This window comes from Amblyomma maculatum, chromosome 10, assembly GCF_055883805.1.
Source record: "Amblyomma maculatum isolate TAMU_Amacu chromosome 10, ASM5588380v1, whole genome shotgun sequence".
In the NCBI taxonomy this organism is placed as follows: domain Eukaryota; kingdom Metazoa; phylum Arthropoda; class Arachnida; order Ixodida; family Ixodidae; genus Amblyomma; species Amblyomma maculatum.
This window is the reverse complement of record NC_139353.1, coordinates 104,927,640-104,946,156: the sequence shown is the minus strand read 5'-3', so window position 1 is coordinate 104,946,156 and position 18,517 is coordinate 104,927,640. Positions and strand designations below refer to the sequence as shown.

At 46.2% G+C, this 18,517-nt stretch overlaps 1 protein-coding gene across 1 annotated transcript in view; it reads right to left on the bottom strand.

The window, feature by feature from the left end:
• The window catches only part of LOC146177178 (endothelin-converting enzyme 1-like), a 44,473-nt gene that overhangs the window by 5,782 nt on the left and 20,174 nt on the right, over positions 1-18,517 (bottom strand). The window contains exon 4 of the mRNA XM_084581480.1: positions 13,826-14,011. Coding sequence (XP_084437606.1) covers positions 13,826-14,011 — 186 coding nt within the window. The remainder of the gene's footprint in view (positions 1-13,825; positions 14,012-18,517) is intronic.

Sequence of the window (18,517 nt, the reverse complement as noted above, 5' to 3'; positions counted from 1 at the left end):
ACCCAGCATTCTTGCGGCTATCTCGTGCTACTTTGGACCCCAGCTCGCTGCGTCGGCCTCTCGAAAAAACTTTTGCCCCATTATACAGGACCTTTTGCTCCGTCTTTGTAACCGCGGAGGTGCGCAAGCCAATTATCGGTGCTGACGTTTTATGGCGCTACAAGCTCGTTGCTGACATGCGGTATAGCCGCATCTTGGGCTATTAGACGAGCTTGGCCGCCCAGGGCATCTCCTGTCACACACCACTTCTCCGGCTGCTCAAGGTGCAAACCACGGTTCCCGACCCTTGTCCGAGTGTACTTGTAGTGTTTGCAGACACTTTTCGTCCACCATCTCATCAGTCATTGGTTGATCACAGCATGATTCATCATATCGTTTCGATTGGCCCTGCCGTATCCGTTCGGTTTTGTTTGCTTGCGCCTATCATCTGGGTGTATGCAAACAAGAGATTTAGCACGTGATTTCCCTTGGATTCATCTGTTTCTCCTCCAGTCTCTGGGCCTCGCCACTCCATACAGTGCTCCTACTTGCAACCATGCGGCGATTACCATGTTCTTAATTAGGCCATCATTACGGACAGCTATCCCATTCCCCCAATCCAGGATTCTACGTCGGCGTTACATGGCTGCACCACCTTCAACAAGATTGATCTCTTAAAGCGTACCACCAGATTTCTGTGGAGCCCTCGGATATTCCAAAGAATGCCGGTATTACACCCTCCGGTCTCTTCGAAAACTTCCGAATGCCATTCGGTTTGTCTTTTTATTGTGGCACAGACCCGTCAGAGTTTCGTTGACCAGGCCTTATAGACATGCTGCTTCGTCTACCTGAATGACGTCCTTGTCTTCAGCCCCATCACTGAGGATCACAAGCTCCTCCTACATGAAGTGTTCGCACGTTTCTGCAAATGCGGTCCTGTCAACGCTATCAAGAGCGCGTTTGGTGTCCCGGAACTGCATTTCCTCGGCCAGCGCGTCAATTTCCGTCGTATTCATCCACTACGGCCCCTTTTCACAGCGATACGTGAGCTTCCTCAGCCAGCCAGTGCAACTGTGCGAATTTCATACCCTCGCCAACTTTTATCACCGCTTCATTCCTCGCCGTGCATACAAAAATCTCTACACGACCTTCCTTCGGGCCACTTGCTCCTGTCGCACAAAAACTGGGCGTTTTGTTAATAAACGGATAGGGGATCAATTGTGACGCTACGGGCTGGAAGAACCAGTTTAGCTAATCATTGCGCAAGCTGCGTGTCGCGCAAGGCATGGTTAAATTATATTAGGATGCTGGGCTAAGGCTGTGGCAAACTAGCACGAGAACTACTAGAAACATATTAGAAAGAGGGGCAGTGTGTGTCAGCGATACATCAATAAAGCTTTCGAGGGAAGAAATCGGTCACTTTGAACCCGTTTTGTGAAAAGCTGGTGGCTCGCCCATGTGCTCGCTTACCTAAAGATTTGCTGGCGTCGCTGCAACAACATATAATAAATGTAGAGCTTGCCCTATTGTTTTCTTCCTTCCGTGTGGTTTTTACTGCGCTTCTTTTTCTCCCCCAAAAATACGCGAACAGTGATTACGAAAACATATACCACAAAGTGGCTCGTTGGTAGGAATAGCTAATTCACGTACTTTGCAAAAAGGCGCAAAAATATCCAGCAATAAAAGCTCAATTACAGGCATTGTTATGATGAAAGCACAAGTAGAGACGCGTGGATTACTGGGGAAGTTTTCGGGAAGGACTTCACAGTAACGACTTACCTTGGAACGTTTAACATGCACGTGATATCGCACGATATACAGACAATTTGTAATTCATCACGACCAAAATAAGGCCTCCTAGTCAGAGATCCAGCCTGCTGCGTTGGTATAAGCAGCGAACTACAAAACACCCTAGCAAACGTGGGGTAAGTTCACTCGTGCTATTATTTGTGGCGGCAGCCATTTTGCGGGTGTTTATCGCTTTTGGAGCTATATGTATATGTGTAATGACAAAGAATCTGATATCCTTATGTTGTGAGGTACTTAGAGTTTATTGGGCACCAATCACTAATCTGGGAATGGAAATATTCGCAAAATTTCCTTACACTCGTCCGAGAGGCATAACAACACATTCGACAGTGAGCGAGAGACAGAGAGACGAGACAATGCATGCGAAAAGAGTGCTTCTGGTGCCGTGCTTGCGCAGACGGTCCGAGAAATGCGCCTTCGTTGACAGCGCTGTAGGTTTCGTGATTCGCCATCCCACGCGTCTATCTTCAGCAACCGGCATGTTTGCATGAAACAGCCATCTTAGTTCTACTGTGCGTTAGTTTTCGTGCTGAAAATAACGACCTATGCCCACATCGACGGTTTTACGATTGTGTCAGGCAAAAGATTAAGTTGCGCTAAACTGAACCGAATTGATAGAGCACGCGCAGATGGAGCACGCGCACATTGGAGCACGCACAGTCCCATCATGGTGCGCAAATTTATTCCGGGTCACTCGTGATTTGCCCAACGTTAACGGACTTAGCGGAACATGTTATTTGAGTCAACGTCCCTAAGTGAATCACACTATGAGGTACGCTGTGGTGGAGGGCTCATTATATTGCTACGAAAATGACGAAGCGGGCAGTGGCGCGGGGCGGAGCACTCGCGCCAGGCTCGCTGGCCATTTAAGATTATTTCATCGTCATGTTATCACGTCCCTCTGTTTCTATTGTATCGCCGTGTTCCATCGCTTCGTCATGCCACCACGTAACATTTGGTGGAGGTGCAGTTCATCCCCATCCTCGCCTTGCCCCGTCGAAGCCAACCGTACGCCGGATTCATCGGCCGAGAGCCCGTGGAGATCGCCGCCCAGCTTTACCCCAGCCTTTGGTGCTCAGACCCAACCAGCCGCTCTCCCCAGCCCCGTCCCCAGCACTGACCACAACACATGACGACCAGGAAGAGCCCAAGCCGATCCGACCGACCCTACGACGAAGCGACCTGACGACCACTCGAGTGAAGACAGCACTGCCGCTCAAGCCGTTCGGCGTGTCAATGAGCCTTGGCCTTCGGCGAACGGTGAAGATTGGACCTGATGCTCCGGGGCAAGCATTCATCCCATCTTCGCATTCACTGTGATGTCCAGCGTTTCCGGTCCTAATCCCTTTGTCTGTGTTCATCGTCACTTCCTGCAATGAATTTCTAGCGATCGATCGGGACGATCGCTCGGTGGCCCCGGGTAGTGCTACAAAAATGACGAAGCGGGCTGTGGCGCGGGGCGGAGCGCTCGTGCCAGGCAACGCTGGCCATTAGAGCATATTTCATCGTCATGTCATCACGTCCTTCTGTTTCTATTGTATCACCGTGTTCCATCGCTTCGTCATGCCACCACGTAACAATGTTTACGACCAGCGAGGGTGTTTAGCGCGCACTAATTCGCACAGCGCGCGGAGATCTGGCATTTCGCCTGCATCAAAACACGACAGCCGCGGCGGTGTTTTTTAAAGCTAAATTTTTATTACTTTTTCTGATTACCTGGTCGTTGTAAGTTCCACGTGTCACCTGGCTCTGGCAATAATGACGTGATGAGCTACCCAAGAAGGAGGAGGACGATAAACATTTTATTATTTGAGGAAGTTAGGCAGGCAGGAGCTTTCGCGCTAGATGGCCAGGAGCCCTTAAGGTCTGGCGACCAGGGTTAGACCTCAATGGCCCGAAGTTGGATCACCGGGTCCGAGCTGAGCATGGCGGCCTCCCACGAGCTACCCGAAGCTTTTATATGCCACCATACAAATGTGTCAATATTGTATAACACGCTTGAAAAGATGGCGATGCATAGCGAATTCAGCGATGATGATTACCTGCGGCATGTTTACTGCTTCGAGGTTGAATGTAAGAATGATACTTTCCGAACCTATGTTGTTGTTGTAGTGGTTATTTATTGTATGTACAAAAGGAAAGAAAAGATGTTTGCCAGCCCCGGTATCTGCTATCTTATATCTGAAGCACCTGAACTGGGGCGGCGGAAATAAAGGGATAGCGAGGAGAAGGTAGAGGAAATCAAAGAGGTGAGTGATAGGGAGAAAGAAAAGAGAACCTATATGCCATCCTACCCATCTAAAATATCTCTGTGGCAATCTGTGCTGATGTCAGGCCCAGTCATTTACAGCCAGCGAGCTTAGACGAAAGGTCTCGAAATATAATACACCTTTGCGTTTTATACAGTATATAAAGCGTTTTAGGGTTGGCTGCCACTAATGTGTAAACATAGGTCTTCTGATGTTGTCAACGAGGGTTCAGCCGCATCTCCCCTTTATGCACGACGCTCTTCTCTGCTTGCTGCTCCAGAACATGCTGACAGAGAAGGTAACGTGACAATGGAACAATATGTTGGCTGCGCGGGGCAGCTGCTTTGAGCAGCGAGTGTTCCAAAGCGCTTTGTTCCATAATTCGTTCCACCACAGCGCCTAGGGAGATCAAATTTTCATAATACTGCTAACTACAAATGTATATATAACATGATGGATATTCGATAAGAACCCCACAGCTCGAGAGGGTTCCTAGTAATAAGGCGCATGTTGTTTGCAGAAAAGATAATGCTTTAATGAACCGTCACACTCTTAATATTTATTGATTATTTCCATGCCTTGCGGTATAGTATTCTAATATAAAACTGCAGTATATGCAAATGAGAATGGTTTGGTTTGTGAGGTTTAACATCCCAAAGCGACTTAGGCTATGAGAGACGCCGTAGTGGAGGACTCCGGAAATTTCGACCACCTGGGGTTCTTTAACGTGCACTGACATTGTACAGCACGTGCTTTTCGACTCCACCGAAAAGCTGCCGCCGAGGCCGGGATTCGATCCCGCGTCCTTGGGGACAGTAGTCGAGCGCCGTAATCCCTGCGCCACCCCGGCGGAGTCAAATGAGAATGCAAAATAATTGCTACTAACATGTTGCAGTAACGTAGCTGCAGATGAACGCGTAGTCTGGGTAGTGTTATGTTGTTTATTTGCCACTGACGGACAACTGATGATAATTCTCAGCATTTTAAACAATAAGCAGGTAGTACGGAGACCTGTGCTGTGCTCAATGGTTAGAATGCTTAGTAGTGGACATGTCAAGTGAAGGGATTGGCGTTTATTCAAAAATAATATACTATGCAGTGCAGTGTTCTGCGCAACGTTTAATGGATAACATAGTTCAATATGGTTAATGATAAGCAGCACGTGCATAAACGATATTTTAATGAAAAAAAAGGAAGTGTAAAGTTTCAAAGATGTTTTAAGAAAAACAATATGCAACAACCTGTACAGTATTGGTAAATTTTAATACATTCCTGCACATGTGGGGGCCAGTTTAACAGGTTGTCAATGAGAACTCTAAGAAACTTTGCATCAAAAACATTTTCCAGAGAGGAGGCATGTTGTTTCCAGAAAATATTATGTAATTGCTTTTATTGTGTTCTGTTTTATCTTATTAGCATGTAACCATGAAGAATGTTTCGCCAAAGTTTCTTGAACACTTATGCCTAGCATAGTTCATTTTTCAAGCTTATAATGTAGAATCCTGCCAAGGGCATGATGAAAAGGTCAGTAATATATGTCAGGAGTAGATACGGGCCTATTATTGTTCTTTGCGCAACTCCAATATTAGTGTTCATTACTTCAGACACTTAATTTACAATTAAAGAGCACATTCTGCTGACAGGAAGTCCAGAAACGCTTACTAGGTTATGCGGGACACCTGTGGCACCATATCGTTTTAATGTATGAAGCAATAACATGTGATCTAATGAATCAAAATCACAGAACCATAGATCAATGAATACGCTAATATGTGGAAAGGGTGGTTTCTATATATTGAATGATTTTTTGTTTGCCGTTTATCAAGTTGTTTCAGTCGGTCTTTCCCGTGTATACTCGTGCTGAAAGTCGTTCAATAATTTATTTTTCAGGAATAAATATTTACACTTTTCTAAAGAAGGTTTTATATAACGTTAAATATAGTTAATACAATAGATATTGGATGGTAATTTCCTGCATTTAGTTCATCACCTTTCTTAAATTTCGGTACTAGTTTGATTATCTTTAGTGCTGAATGGAAGTCACCTGTCCAGAAACACACAATATTTAATTTTTTTTAGTTTCAAAACATCTTTAAAGGCCCTCGCCGTGAGGGTATTACATAGGGGGTGGCAAAAAATCAAACATGAAGATACAGGGAGGAACGAAATATATGAGGAACTGAACAAAGAATAAAACAAGAAATATGCAACAACTGCATAATCAACAAGAATGAAAATATGGCAGAACAACATAACGAAAAATGAATATAATGAAAAAGACAACAAGAATGTATTAAAGAGAACGAAAATAGAAAACTGAAACCCATAGCGGGTAACAGAACAGACCATGAAGAAAACTATACATCGCTTTCATTTTTATAATGTTCATGAAATGATGTCGCATTCTTTCAGTTGGAGTTGTGGTAGGCAGCCGGTTCTAATAAATAATGGATTTATGTATGAACGATTTTGCAAACGTTGTAGTGTGTCGTGCGAGGCGTTAGATCTTGAATATATGGTCTCAACTTGGAACAATCGGTGAGGGTGTGAAATAAATTGTCGTGAAGGAACTGATGACGGTTTATTTTGTGTACAGAGCTAGTTTAGACAATGGGCAAGTGTTTTTAAGTCCAGCACGAACTCTTAGCTAGGTGAGACTAGTTAAACGCGAGTAGTTTAAAAAAACGACACGAGCAGCACGGTTTTGCAGGGATTGGATGATATCTTTGATGTATGATCTGAGTCTCATATGAAAGAAGCGTACTAATTTTAGGTCGAATTAAGGTAGTATAAGCATGTTTACGCACAGACACCGGAGCATGTCGAAGATTACAATTCAACAGCAAGTGAACGGTTAACAGCTGCCAAAGCCAGGTTAATGTGAAAGTTCCAGGTCAAGCCTGACTGAAGGTAAACTTCTAAATACTTGTAAGGGGAAGGTCGCTCGACTGTTAAATCATTAAAATGATACGTGGTTGGGTATATGGTTTCGAGGGTATGAGGCTGGTATATATATTGTCACGTGCTTTGGGGCGCCAGAAAGAAGAAGCTGAGGAGAAGAAGAAACAGAAGCCACAGTGGTGTGCGCTGGTGTTCCTTGGGGAACTCGAAGCGCTTGAGAAGACAAATAACACCCCCGTTACGTACTGAGTACGTAACAGTTGTGGTGGAGTTTGCGATGTTGATTAACACGGATCCCCGTTGTCTTCGACGAAGCCGCCGACTCGCTGGTTTGCCACCGCTACCATCTAACATGGCTCAAGACGGCGACGCTGATCGAACACCTGCGGTGAGCAACTGGCAGCACTACCGCGAGCCGCGCACATTTGGTGGAAAATCTGACGAGGACGTCGACGAGTGGCTAACCAACTACGAACGGGGAGCCGGTACAATCATTGGGATGCGACCGCGAAACTAGCGAACGTAGTGTTCTTATTGGAAGGCACTGCTCTAGTTGGTTTGACGATCATGAAGACTCACCAGCTGGGATTGTTTCACGGAAGAGATAAAAGAGTGCTTTGGCGACGGATCCGCGAAAAGAAACGCGCAGAGCAAACGTTTATGCAACGGGCCCAGGTACCTGGCGAGACTTGCACCGCATATATCGAGGATATTATGAAATTGTGCAAGATTGTAAACCTTCGAATGTCTGAGGAAGATAAAGTGGGGCACTGCTCAAAGGTATCGCTGTAGATACCTATAATTGTCTTATCAGTAAAAATAATTAGAACTCTACAGCTGACTTCATCAGGCACTGCCGCCCTTTCGAAACCTTGAAGTTGCGTTTCATCACTCCTAAATTTGGGCGACTGGCCAACGTCACATCTGTTGCGAGCGTTGATGTCAGTGCTCCGGAACCCATGGCTGATCTGATATGCCGGATCGTGCGGGTAGAATTACTGCGTGACAAAGATTCTGCATGCCGGGACGAACACCACTATGACGGTTGCGCGCTGCAAGCAGAATCCGCGACTCCATCAACTTCCTGGACTCCGCCTTTAAATGCGTCATGCTTTGGCGAGAGCAGACAGCATAATGATTTAAGCACTTCTCAGCCACGGATGTGCCCAAGGACCACCTACACACGCCAGGTGGTTCGTCAGTAACGCCGTCCCGATTACTACCGGCCACCAGAACGAGTTTGCACCCGCATTTACTCGGACCGGTGGCGCCAGCAACCTGTGTGTTATAGCTGTGGTATGACCGGACATATCTCCCGGTATTGCCGTCGGCGGGGCCTGCTACTACAAGATCATCGCCCGCTGCCCAACGTTCCTGATCATTTCGGCACTGAACTTTATCCGACACCGGCTCTGGATACATACCGCCCGGCACAGATGCGAAGCGTATCGCCTGAGCTTGACGCCGCCAACCCAAAGACAGCGACAATCACCGTCTCCTCGGCGCCGTTCTTCACCTTCAGGAAACTAGAATACGCGGCCGATGGGGGTGAGGTCGCCGGAAAACCAACGTTCCCAATACCTCTGCCTGTGTTTATGTTAAAGAACAAACTCCAAGTATCCATTGACGGCATCCACAGTATGGCACTAATTGACACTGGAGCAACAGTCTCTGTTATGCGTTTAGCATTCAAGAATCGATTAGGACATAAAGTGATGTTTAGCGTGAATCAAGCTGTGGTATTCCGTGCTATTGGCGGTGTATCATTGGTGCCTTTGGGTGAGTGCTATGCGAAACTTGTGATTGGTGGCCAAGCGTTTCGAATCGAATTCACAGTGTTTCCGCGTTCCACGCATGAACTAATTTTAGGTATAGACGTTTTGCAACAGTGTGGTACAACGTTAGACTGCCGTAGTGGACAGATCTCGCTTAATGCTGCGTTGATGTCGGCTCTTGTAGAAACCTCGTCGCTCGATTTAGGAGCATTTTCTGTGTTTGAAGATACAGTTGTACCTGCGATGTCCAGGGAATTCATTGAAGTTATTTCATCTATGAATTTATGCGAGGATTTCGACGCCGTAGTGGAACCTACAACACTGGCCTGTGCAAAGAAGATTGTCTTGGTGCCTCGTTGCATAGTTTTAGTCACCAGAGGCCACACCTTGCTATGGACTGTAAACTATTCTGACGAGCCAGCCATGTTGCCTCGTGGCATGAGGCTCGCTCATTACGAGGAAGGTGTGTCGAGTTACGTGGTGACACTAAGTAACCATGCTCCTGAAGAGAAAACATCCCATTTTGCAGAGTCTCGAATCCAGGCAATGATAAACACATCTTTGGGAGGACAGGAGCGCCGAATTTTGACTGACCTTCTTTCCAAGCATGTTTCGGTTTTCGACTTCGCCAGAGATCAAGAGCCACCGATTCCAAATTCTCGCCTCCATCATTCGATTGATACTGGAATCTCTCGCCCGATCAGACGGAAGCGCTACCGTGCGTCTCCGACCGAACGTCAGCTATTGACGAACAAGTTCATGACATGCTCCAACGTGGCGTTATTCAGGAATCTTCAAGTACTTGAGCGGCTGCAGTTATTCTCGTTAAAAAGAAAGACAACACATGGCGTTTCTGTGTGCACTATCGTCGCCTTAACGCCGTCACCAAAAAAGATGTATATCCGCTTCCACGTATTGACGATTTAATCGACTGTCTTCATTCGGCGTCATACTTGAGATCGGGGTACTGGCAGATACCAATGAACCCAAGAGACAAAGAAAAGACGGCATTTCTGACATCCGATGGTCTATATAAGTTCAACGTAATGCCCTTTGAATCGTGCAATGCGCCGGCCACGTTCGAATGGTTCATTGATACCATTCTGCCGGACTCAAGTAGAAAATTTTTTTGTGCTATTGGGACGACGTTGTGATCTTCGGCAAGACCTTTCCGAAACACAATAGCCGCCTCGCCATCATTCTTGATTGCATTGAGAGAGCAGGCCTCGTCCTCAACTCTAAGAAGTGCCACTTTGGCGAACGCCGAACAATTTTTCTTGGTCACTTGGTCGATAAGGATGGTGTTCGGCCGGATCCTTAGAAGATTGCGGCTGTAACCAGCTTTACTTCACCGAAATCAGTGAAGCAGCTTCGGAGCTTCTTAGGACTGTGTTCCTATTTTCGTCGTTTTGTGCCCGGATTCACTGACATCGCATACCCGCTCACGTGCCTTTTGCACAAAGATGCACCGTTTAATTGGACTACTGACTGCGACTCTGCCTTCCGTCACCTCAAATTCCTTTTGACATCAGGACCTATCGTACGTCACTTCTGTCCTTCTTCCCCCATCGAAGTTCACACCGATGCTAGTAGCGTTGGCGTTAGCGCAGTGCTCATCCAGCGTCATGGCACCGATCAGCACGTGATAGCTTATGCTAGTCGTTCGTTGAGCAAGGCGGAGCGTAACTACACCGTTACTGAACACGAGTGTCTCGCAGTGGTTTTTGTGGTGCAACGATTTCCTTCCTACCAATATGGCAATGTTTTTACCATCGTCACTGACCACTATTCGCTCTGCTGGCTCGTAAATCTTCGTGACCCTTGCGGCCGGCTCGCTCGATGGGCATTGCGGTTGCAAGAGTTTAACTTCACCGTGGCATGCAAAAGCGGCCGTCAACGCGCTGACGCTGACTGTCTGTCACGCTTGCCGCTTTCGTCAACTGGTAGTGATGATGACAACTTTGATGACTACCTGGCGCCTATCTCGGCAACGTTTCCTGACCCTCAACTGTTACAGGCAGAACAACGCAACGATCAGACTTTAGCACCGCTCTTTTCTGCCGCTCAAGGTTTAAGAGATGCGCGTTTCTGCGTTCGTGCCGGCCTGCTTTACGAGAAGAATTTCAACCCCGGCGGTGCACGCTTTTTTCTCGTCGTCCCGGAAAACCTCCGGATTCCCGTTCTTGAAATGATGCAGGACGATACCACGTCGGACCCTTCATCGCACACAGGAGCGCTTTTGCTGGCTGAAAATGCGTCAAGCCATTCAGCGCTATGTAGCTAGTTGTGTCAAGTGCAAGCAGTACAAAGTCCCTACTTTCCGTCCACCGGGACCGCTGCACCCTATTGCGCCTCCGACCGCACCCTTTGAGCAGGTGGGCATCGACCTCTTGGGTCCTCTTCCGCGATCTTCTAACGGTAACCGGTGGATAGTGTTATGCGTTTACCATCTCACTAGATATTGAGAAACAGCCGCAATACCTTCAGCCACTGCTTACGAAGTATCCCTATATCTTCTGCGATTTCTCGTCTTGCGCCATGTCCCTCCTCGAGTTCTGATCAGTGACCGTGGGCGCCAATTTACAACTGAAGTTATCGACAAATTCCTTCGTCTGTACACCTGCGATTACTGTCATACAACGCCGTATCAACCGCAATCGAATGGACATGTTGAACGGACCAACCGCACTCTGACCACTATGTTGGCTATGTACGTGGACGCTGATCGCAACAACTGGGATGACATCCTCTTTCATTACATACGCGTATAAGACAGCACAGCATGAGACGACTGGCTACAGTCCGTTTTACCTCCTGTATGCTCGAGTTCCCAACAGTTGTCTTGATGACAACCTCCACAACGAGCCTTTTGTCGCCACCACTTTATGTCGAGCTGAAGAAGCTCGCCGCGTTGCCCGCCTCCGGATCCTGGACTCACAGGAACGTTCGATGGAGCGTTATGACAACAAGCGCCCACATGTATGTTATGTGCCCGGTGATTTATTGTTGCTGTGGACGCCGCTGCGCAAGCGTGGTTTAGCTCAGAAGCTGCTGTTTCGCTATAGCGGCCCTTTTGTCATTTCGGAGCGCCTGAGTGACGTGAACTGTGTAATTTCACGCCGCATCGAAAGTGGCCGATGCTCACGCCGGACTAGAGTGGTGCATGCGGCTCGGCTAAAAAGGTTTCATTCCCGGAATCTTCCTTAAACTGCTTGTCCTGGGGCTTCGTCTGCGAGGGGGGAAGTGTCACGTGCTTCGGTGTGTCAGAAAAGAAGAAGCTGAGGAGAAGAAGAAGAAAAAGAAGCCACAGTGGTGTGTGCTGGTGTTCCTTGGGGAATTCGCAGCGCTTTAGACGACAAATAAACACCCCCGCCACGTACTGAGTACGTAACAATATGAATCAATGGAGGTGCTATGTGACTTACTATTGCCTTCATACTTTTAGCTCAAATATCATCGTGACTGACTGGTGAGGTGCTTTAGTGCTAATATAGACGCTTAAACGTCTTAATTGACGGAGCTGAAAACAATAAAGATACATTGCGCTCAATTTCTGGAAAATGCATCTGATTGTTGCCATGGTTTGGAATGGTCTTCGAAGAAGGGAGGTTGGAGAAGTATCAGGTTAATTCGATTGGTTCATTGCTTATAATACCTTCATCAGTAGCTACTGCCAGCATCTTTACTGCGGGTATTTATGGTTTAGAGCCTGCATGATAACTTTTCACGCCGCAGATCTCTTATCCGAGGCGTGTGTTAACATAGCTTCCAAATAAATGTTCTTAGAGTCAGTTAAAAGCTTCTAAATATGTTTTTGTACGTTTTGTAACACTTCGTCAAAGGAGTGTTACGACGCTGTACTTTTAGTTTCTTAAACATTTTGTTCTTTTCACGACTGCTTTAAAGAAAACGTTCGTTATAAATGTCTTATTTTTCAGTCCTTTTGTAGATAATCTTACTTGAGCTGTTCAGGCTTTAGTATGCTCTTCCAAGGTACCTGCTTATGATATGTTTTTATTTACAGAATTAAGATAATAAACATCTTCCCAGGAATCCTGTGACAACTTCTACAAAATCAGATTAGTGTCTTGTACAGAGATGGTCATCTGCTCCCTGACTTGTGCTGCTGACCTTGTTGCAAGGGCAAAAAGATCTACATAATCTGCGCTGTCGAATGCTATTGTCCCGGTTGTGAATTCAAAGCTTGAGTGATCAGTCATGAGATTATGTAATGTGGCGCTGCTCGTCGTTCAACACGCGTAGGAACATTATTCAATTGCTGAAGGCCATGTTTTGCCTGTACGTGAATGCATGCATAGCTGGTCGGGTCACGGTGTAGTGTATCCATGGTAAATTAATTGTAGTTGAATATCAGTATTATTATTGTTGCCGGCGGATAGCTACAAATGTTGACCAAAAACCTGCGTTGAATTAATAAATATGTGTTTTGTGTTATCAGTCCACCAGCTGTCTATTTAATATCATTTGCGTTTTTTTATGTCCGCAAATAGCAAAAATATAGCGTAGAATTAGTCTACACACCTTAAAAATGTGTTCTTAAAATAAGTAGTTAGCTACACCGACATACCTGATATTATCAAAAGGTACAGCCTCAGCAACGACACAGATAAAAGTTTAGGCTTCACAAAAAAGGTAAAAAATTCCAGGAAAAAGAATGGATATTGCATCCCTGGCAAAGAATTTGCACAAGGAAGAGTAATGCATGTTGTGATAGACTAAGGTAGGTTATATTTGATTTCATGGGCGGCCAATGGTTTGCCACGCACTACACTTTCTACTTGTTGAGGTATGGCCTCTGTCGACTGAAAAAAAATTAGCTTCTTCAGTATACAGCTTCTCGCCAGTCTTAGAAGTAATGGTTATCTTTTAGATTATAAATATTACAAGCTTGTCTGTATTTTGTAAAAAAAAATTAAACTACTACTGAGGGAGCAGGTGTGCTCAAAATTTCAACAAAGGTATGAGTGGGCATACTGACTCCTAAATTTCTCGCTCCACAAGGATACTCAAAAGAAGGAACCGGTAGATCATCTATAGCCCGTTCCAATGTTTTCTTAGGCCCTTGTGAACCAAATATTGGAAGCTACTTACTTCGGAAAGACGGACATCATCATGTTTGAGGTTCCGCTTCAAGGCGGCGAAGGCCACCTCCATCGCGGGAACTTCTGGAAACAGGTCGGGATTGCCACCGGGGAGGCAGCCCAGCACGCGATCTTCAAATACTGGCTTCACGGCTTCACTTAGCCATGACGACACAATGTTGCCCTTATGGTCCACCTGCATGAGAATGTTTGGTTTGATTGTATCCCTACTGATTTACACGGCGGCTCAAGAAATGATCCCGTAAAACCCTCAGTGTATGGGTTAGTTGCTTGAACATTATCGAATGATTGGTGGGGATGCAGAGGCAGTTTGCGCGTTGAAAAGTAAAGTTGCTCAGAATCTCTCATGTCGTATATTGTACGCATTACATTTTCTGCGAATAGAACGAATGCAAACAATGACTTCTGGATTTTCATAAGATAGCTGCACGTATCTGGCAGTGTGTGAAATAATGGTATTGATAGTAAGATGAGTAGCGTCGTCGAAGAATTCATTATTCCGGACGGAGAGAAACAGGCTATAGTGAAAGATTTGCAAGAAATGCCAAATAAAATGGGAAAGTGACTGTGTGAAACTGCAGTCACGGCCGCTCGATGGAAGCGCACTAGGTGCGGCCTTCTACGTCGCCCGAAACCGGCGGGAGGCGCCTACTTCCAGTCGCCACCGCCTGGGCACCACCGTTCGGGGACAGCTACGCGCGAAGAGCTGCGCCTGGCTGCGCTTTGAGGGTGGCGTCGGCGTGGTAGAAGCTTTTTATTTTAAGGATATAAGAGCTCCACTTGACTTAATTTGGCAACACGAATTAGTACATACTGTCATGTCTAGTGTGACCATGTCAACGCTTAGCGCTTGCTCGGCAAGGATGTATACTGGAGTGTACCACGAAAAACTTATAGGGACGGTGGTTCAAGGTCACTCGATTAGAGAGCTCGCATTACCGTGATGTTGCATTCGCATCCAGTTTGTCACATGAAAATGTGAGCCGGCTGTGAACAATTCGAAGCTGTTCAGCTGTCATGGTAGCCTAATGCATAACCACTTAATTAACTATGTCGCGAATTCCGTGTGTCATTTTCATACCATTTACTCATTCCTGCATACAGCTTTCATACATAAATTGATGTTAACCTGTTCTAAGCTGCCAGCGCTATCCAATAAAAAAATGTCCTACTATGAGCAACCTCTGTGAAAATGCGACATGTAACCAAACTTTCTATCTCATTCTGACAAATGTTACGGCGGAAATATGAAGATGTTTATTGGGTTAAATCTAGATGATAACCTGGGATCTTCGACTCAATTTGGAGACCTTAAACTTTGTACGCCATGGCTTCCGTCATGGCTTCCCGCATTTTGCATGACTGGACAAAGTAAGCGCGCTTGGTAGAGCCGGTCTGCCTCAAGGTGCTACGTATACGCGCCGAAAGTTTTTATTACTATTTTTATTGGCTGCTCGCAAACCCATACAATTTTGCTTGATCGTAATTTTCAATGGAAGAACGCGCATTGAGTATTCTTGTTGTGAAACTCTTAGCTGCGATCACAAGAATGTTCACGCTTCAGAGCGCAACTGCAGCCGAGATTCAACAAGCAGCCGAGTACGTTTATTTAATGGTTACACAAAAAAGGAAGAAAATTACCAATCGCAGGCGGAAAACCTTTCTTGAGAGAGGTTTATGCCATAGCCTTAAACGTCGCTCCACTGTTGAGTTGACATTTCCAGACCACCTCGCTATCAGTGGGGGCACCAGTTTAACGATATCTTGCAGAGCGCCTAAGCATGGGCACGATCATTGTTTTTGTAGATTAGCTGCAGGTACTGTGTACAGTGAGAAAAGAATGATGAAATGAAAAGTGTACACAGCTTGCTACTTCGCCGGACCTCTTCAGACTTCATCATCCTGTTATAGAAGGTGCTCGTAAGCTGACAAAGTTTGATTACTTCATTTGCGGGGTACATCAAGTATCCATTGTCCTTGGTTTTCATTAACCTGTAACTGGTCCAGTTGACTCATATTTCCTACAACAGACTCTTGCACGACTGACATGTCGCCTCAAAACCATACCAAATATCGCATAAATTAAGCAACAACCTGGTAGTGATAAACAAAACTTGGGGTTCTTAAGTCTCCTTGAGGAGCCTCGTTAGAGTGCCCGTACTTTGACACCTGCTTATTCACCGTATCCCGTAATTGCTGCCTCTGTCGCATATCATTAGAATGCAGCCGTAAGCCACCGCCTTATATGAAATAGTACCCTACACATAGCTATATAAAGCTCCTCTTTACCGAAGCCGTACTAACAAGCCCTATAGGAGTATACTGTGCCTGACTTGGGATCTAAGGGTCCCGCTTTCAATAATTCCCATTTCATCCTTACATCTTATTGACTCTCTCTGGTTCGTCAGCTCCTGCCACATTGAACATGTCATGTGTTCTCATTGCGCCAAAGGTGTCTGGCCATATAACCAACTAAAGTGCCTCTTACCAGAGAGGTTGTTTTTCGACTTTCCACCGACAGAGCGGGCGCCGGATTTTCTGTGGAAGGTGGCTTTTCATTTGATCGCATCGGCTCAAACAGTCTCAAGAGTATAAACAAATGTTGTATCCACAGGCTCCTTTACTTGCAAGGCCACTAAGACTAGCACGGCAAAATTTAGAACAAATTGCATGCTTTTATAAAAGAAATCCTTCGTAGCTCTTTCTGATATCTCCTCGCAACATAACCTGCGAGAGAGCTTCTGGTGCTACTTCATCGTGTTCATCTGCTTCACAACACATCATTAAAAATCCTAGTTCACTGGCCAGCTACTAAATAGGTTAAACAACGGGACGGGAACACAGGAAAAGAGGACGACACAACTAGCACGGTTGTGCCGTCTTCTTCTCCTGTGTTCCCGTCACGTTGTTTACACGGTTAACCTATAATTAATCACCAACAAGTACAATCTGCTGCCGAGCGAAAACCGCGAAAGAGTATCCATCAGTGTGCGCCAGATTAAAGTCTGGCCACTTGCGGAGTACCTTGAAGTAGGCATGAACGTTGCAAAATCTATCTCTCAGTACTTCAACTAGAGTCGGGGTGGGGGAACCGAGCTGGGGAGATGGGGAACCTCAAAAGCGGCTTCATGTAGGGAACCTGTCTCAGACGCCGCAGACCCGGCAAACGCATTGCGGTGGTGGAATGATCCAAGGGCCGAGGGCTGCATATTCGGCTAAGAGCGAGTGCTCGCCCTCTACGGAGGCCCATATGGGAGCTCAACTCATATTGTCTGACAGTCAAATACTACGCTGCCCACATTCCCCTCCAACTTCCCATAACCCTATCCTAATTCCTATTTCCCAGTACCCTACAAACCATCCCTTCCGCTACAGCCCAAGGGAGATACGTGGGGTCTCCCCGGGCCCGCTTCCTCGGCTGTGGGTTGCTTTAGTAGCACCTCCCCGTTTTATTTAATACCTTCCAACCAAAAACTTTTGTCTCTTTGACCTATTCATTTATTTTTCGAATTGCGGAACTTTCTCTCCCGCGATACATTAGTGGTGCGGGCGGAGTCTGACTTTGGACTCCATCTTACCTTATCCCTTGTAGCAAATTGAATGGCAGCTTATAGGGCATTATGCTTCAGCATCTGAACTTTTTAACCTCAGCGCCGCTTTCATTTCAGAGGAAGCGAGTGCATGTCCACTCCTCGTTGCTGTCTGCCTGAAGCGAGCTCAGCAGATATCGTTAGAGGGTATCTTAAATGTATCTTAAGCGGAGGACGGCGAAAGCCTAACCTTCTCCTATCATTTGCCTCTCATCGTTTGCCACAGTTCGTCATTTCAAGTCGTCGTGTGATATATTGGTCGTTTCCTAGTCCTGATGAGTCTGCCTGCGTAGTCATGGTAGCCCTTGTCACTCATAACTAAGCAGGTTTCTCATTTAGAATCAGCAGTGGTCATTACATGTCGTCGTTTCACATATTGGCCATTTCGTAGTCATTAACAGTAATGATGAGTCAGGCCTAGCTATTATAGTCATTACCGCACATTGCTAAGCAGTTTTACTCATTTCTAATCAATTGCCGTCGTTACCTGTCGTAGTTTGATATACTCGTCATTATAAATCATTTTAGCCATTATTAACCATTATTAGTAATTAGCATTAGTCATTACCTCTATCAATGTCTATTTATAACTTTTATTGATTACCTATCACCAATAATCAATTTCATTCCTAATTTCTCTCCTAGCAAGTCTGCTTTTGCGACTGACACACCAGTGCACAGATGCGAAGCACAGATTACAGGCACAGCTTTTGCGAACAGATTTTCTCTCCAAGCGCCTAGGACGGCTTTCGCTTTAAAAAAACAAACGCATCCCGTTTCAACGTTACCGTGCTTGCACACGCGCACACAAAAAGTTTGCGTTTACCACGCAGACGCGAGGCTAAGGCTCCAAGAAAGGAAGCAAACCGCGCGCTCGGAGCCGGCGACCCCGACGGCGACGTGTCCCCGAACAGTGGCGCCCTCAGCAGAAATAGCGGGCGCAACTGTAAACTCCCCAAGGACGCGCTTGCCCATTGACGGCGGCGCGACGCAGCAGGCCGCACCCAGTGCGCTTCCATCGAGCGGCCGTGCTACAGTCCTGCCGTATGAGGTGGAAACAGAAGTTGATAAGATAGTATAGCCGTATAAAA